The sequence below is a fragment of the Octodon degus genome, unplaced genomic scaffold (assembly GCF_000260255.1).
Source record: "Octodon degus isolate 3935 unplaced genomic scaffold, OctDeg1.0 scaffold00146, whole genome shotgun sequence".
Classification (NCBI taxonomy): Eukaryota; Metazoa; Chordata; class Mammalia; order Rodentia; family Octodontidae; genus Octodon; species Octodon degus.
Window position 1 is genome coordinate 6,462,307 of NW_004524722.1, and position 3,194 is coordinate 6,465,500.

The 3,194-nt window shown below is 39.6% G+C and overlaps 1 protein-coding gene across 1 annotated transcript; it reads right to left on the minus strand.

Moving 5' to 3' along the window:
• Positions 1–1,415: 1,415 nt before the first annotated feature.
• LOC101584732 (olfactory receptor 52N1) lies at positions 1,416–2,381 on the minus strand. Its single transcript, XM_004642016.1, has one exon. The coding sequence runs from the start codon at positions 2,379–2,381 to the stop codon at positions 1,416–1,418; it is 966 nt and encodes a 321-aa protein (XP_004642073.1).
• Positions 2,382–3,194: the final 813 nt, after the last annotated feature.

Below are 3,194 nucleotides of genomic sequence, written 5' to 3' on the forward strand. Positions count from 1 at the left end.
AAAAATTTGATTAAATTCTCATTATGTAAAATATAATCTAAGTAGAGTTCAAACATTACTTGAAATAAAGAATAATCACTAGAAACACTACAAAAACATGTATACACGTACACAGACAATAAGACACCTTTTTTTTTTGTGGTACTGAGGATTGAACTCAGGATCTTGCACTTCCAGGCAAGTGCTTATTCTACTGAGCTCTCTCCCTGGCCCAAAAGCTCATTTCTGAAAAGAAAATAGATGGATACTTTCAAGATGGAAGTTGAAATTTTTAATGTTATACTGGTCTTATTGTTTGTGTAAAAACACGAACATTTGATCTCTACCAAAGCAAACATGCTTCTGAAAGAAAAGAACATATGCATACTTTCTAAAATGCACACAAAAGGTAGAGGAGGCAAGACAGAAATGTTTCACCGAGTCATACATGTGTTGAAGACATGTTGTTATCAATAGGACTTTTGTAGGACAACAGCATGAGTCCCCAGAAAAATCACACATCATAAAGGTAGCTTTCTGCACAAATGCACTAAGTCTATACATTGTGCCTACCATCTTGGTCAGGAACTGAGAACCACACCTCTTGCCCCCCCCCCTCTCTCTGTCTGTCTCTCTCTCTCTCTCCCTCTCTCTCTCTCTCTCTTTGCTTTGTCACAAAATAAACAGCTTAATGAATGAGAAAAAGCAGCTGCTAAAATTATTGAGAGCAGTCAGTTTTCAAATGGATTCACATTTTTGCCTCTCATTCTTGAACTTAAACAATGTCTTAAAGTGTGGCCCAATTCTATGCATTAGATGAATGAAAATATAAAACATACATTCTTCATCTCTTATAGTTATCTATATATTTGAATCAACCACAGTTTGTTTGTTGATGGTCGTTGGAGTTATTCTTAACTCTTGGGTATTATCAGTTGTGAAATTTAGATCTTTTATAAAGCTGTTGCGAAAATATATGAAAACACACTCATTTGGTTATATTTAAGCAAAAGATAGAAGATGGAACACAAGAATCAACTCCAAATGAGTTGAGCAGGAGAAAGATGAGATAGATTAGCACAGATATTAATAAACATAGATTATGTGTGCCAGTGATTAGACATTATGCAATATTTAACTCCATTCTTAGAGATCTACCCACTATGTCGCGATGAGTATTGATTGTCTTTCAGGACAGAGATACTTGTCTCTAAAGATTACTTGCAGTGAACACTGAAGTCCTCTATCAGTCAAGATCCTTTGAATGTTGCAACAGAAGGTCTCCACCCATATAAACAGAGTCACCCTTCAAAAGAGAGAAATATCGGAGCTTTGTGAAAGTTTCCAACTGGCCATGTACACAGTTTCATTGGGAGGATTCTCTATGGATTTGGTTATCTTAACTTGGTGAACTCTCACTTCTCAGAAGACTCTACTTAAATGTCATGAGAAGGATTATCCTTTCCTTTAAATAAGAACCTAATGACACACTCTCGTATCTGCTTTGTTTTCACCCCGTACACAATAGGGTTCATTGTGGGAGGCATGAGTAAGTAGAGATTAGCCATAATGATGTGTATATGGGAAGGAATAGTGTGTCCCCCAAAGCGGTGTGTGAAGAAGGTAAAGAAGGCTGGCACGTAGGTGATGACAATGGCACAGATGTGAGCAGTGCAAGTGCTGAAGGCCTTCTGCCGGGCATCTGCTGATGATAAATTCACAACTGCCCGAAGAATCATAGTGTAGGAGATGGTGATGCACAGGATGTCAAAGCCCCCGATCAGGAGGGCAACCATCAGCCCATAGATGGCATTGACCTGAACATTCCCACAGGATATCTTGGCCACAGACATGTGGTCACAGTACGTGTGGGGGATGATGTTGCCCCTGCAATATGTTAGACGCTTGGTGAGCAAAGTGAAAGGGATGACAAGAAGCACACCCCTGAGAAAAGTGAGGAGCCCAGCCTTAGCAATGACCACGTTAGTGAGGATGGTGGCATAGCGCAGGGGATAGCAGATCGCCACGTAGCGGTCCAGGGCCATGAGCATGAGCACACCAGACTCCATCCCTGTGAAGGTGTGCACAAAGAACATCTGCGCCAGGCAGGCTTTAAAATCAATGACCTTGAGGTTGAACCAGAGTATGCAGAGAGTGTTGGGAAGAGTGCTGGTGCACATGAGCACATCCGTGATGGAAAGAAGGGCCAGGAAGATGAACATGGGTCTGTGGAAGGACTGCTCTGTGTAGATGAGGTACACAAGCCCAAAGTTCCCTGTGAGGGCAATGCTGTACATGGTGCAGAACGGGAGTGAGATCCATAGATGCACATCCTCCAGACCAGGAATGCCATTGAGGATGAAGGACACTGGAGTGAGGCCCATCCCATTTAGAAGTGACATAATGGCCACAGGAAAGGCATAATAGCAGTGCTGCTGAACTATTTCTGTAAGGAGAAAAAAAGCCCAGAATATTACTAACAATGCTATGCATATCCTTTGTGCTCCTTTTTTTCTTCTTTACACTTCCATATTTTTTGATTGTAAAGAGTAAAAACAACGACAAATGTAAAAACAAATAACAAAATCAAAGATACAAATAAATGGATGAAACTTTTCCCCAGGCTTGTTAACTTGGTTTCATTATAGATCAAGGACCATATGTGTCTTCCGAGACTTAATACATGATATATTCTCTATTAGCCCACACCCTTAGTGTGACATATTGACACAACACATGGGCTGAATTTGGTCAGCTGTCTGGACCTGAATATGTCTAGTTTCTTTTTCTTTTATTATCAAAAACTTCAGTCCCCGGGCTGTAGGTGGCCTCTCACTGAACAACAGGAAGATCAAAGACTGATTAAATGTAGGCTGTGTTCCAAGTGCTCCTGTTAGGAATTCCTAGGCTGTTCTGAAATATCAACAAACTTCACGGGGTTGACCTTTGAAAATTAATTAACTAATAAACATATTAGCACAGCTGCAATATACCACCCCATTTTACAAGTTTTAAAGAAACTTAAATGAAGAAAAATATAAATCATCCCCTTGTACCAATAGCTTCCTTTAATCAAAGTCAGTGTATGGTCTGAAAAAAAAATCCCTTCTTAATCTCATTAAAGAATAATTACCTAAGTAGTACTGAAGTAAATAAATGATAATTATTGCAGTAATACATGAGGGGACAATGTTTTTCTGAGATTAGTGTCTAGT

What these genes read in the sequence shown, in the direction of transcription:
- LOC101584732 (XM_004642016.1), bottom strand. Translation starts at nt 2,381, where the DNA reads ATGTCACTTCTAAATGGGATGGGCCTCACTCCAGTGTCCTTCATCCTC.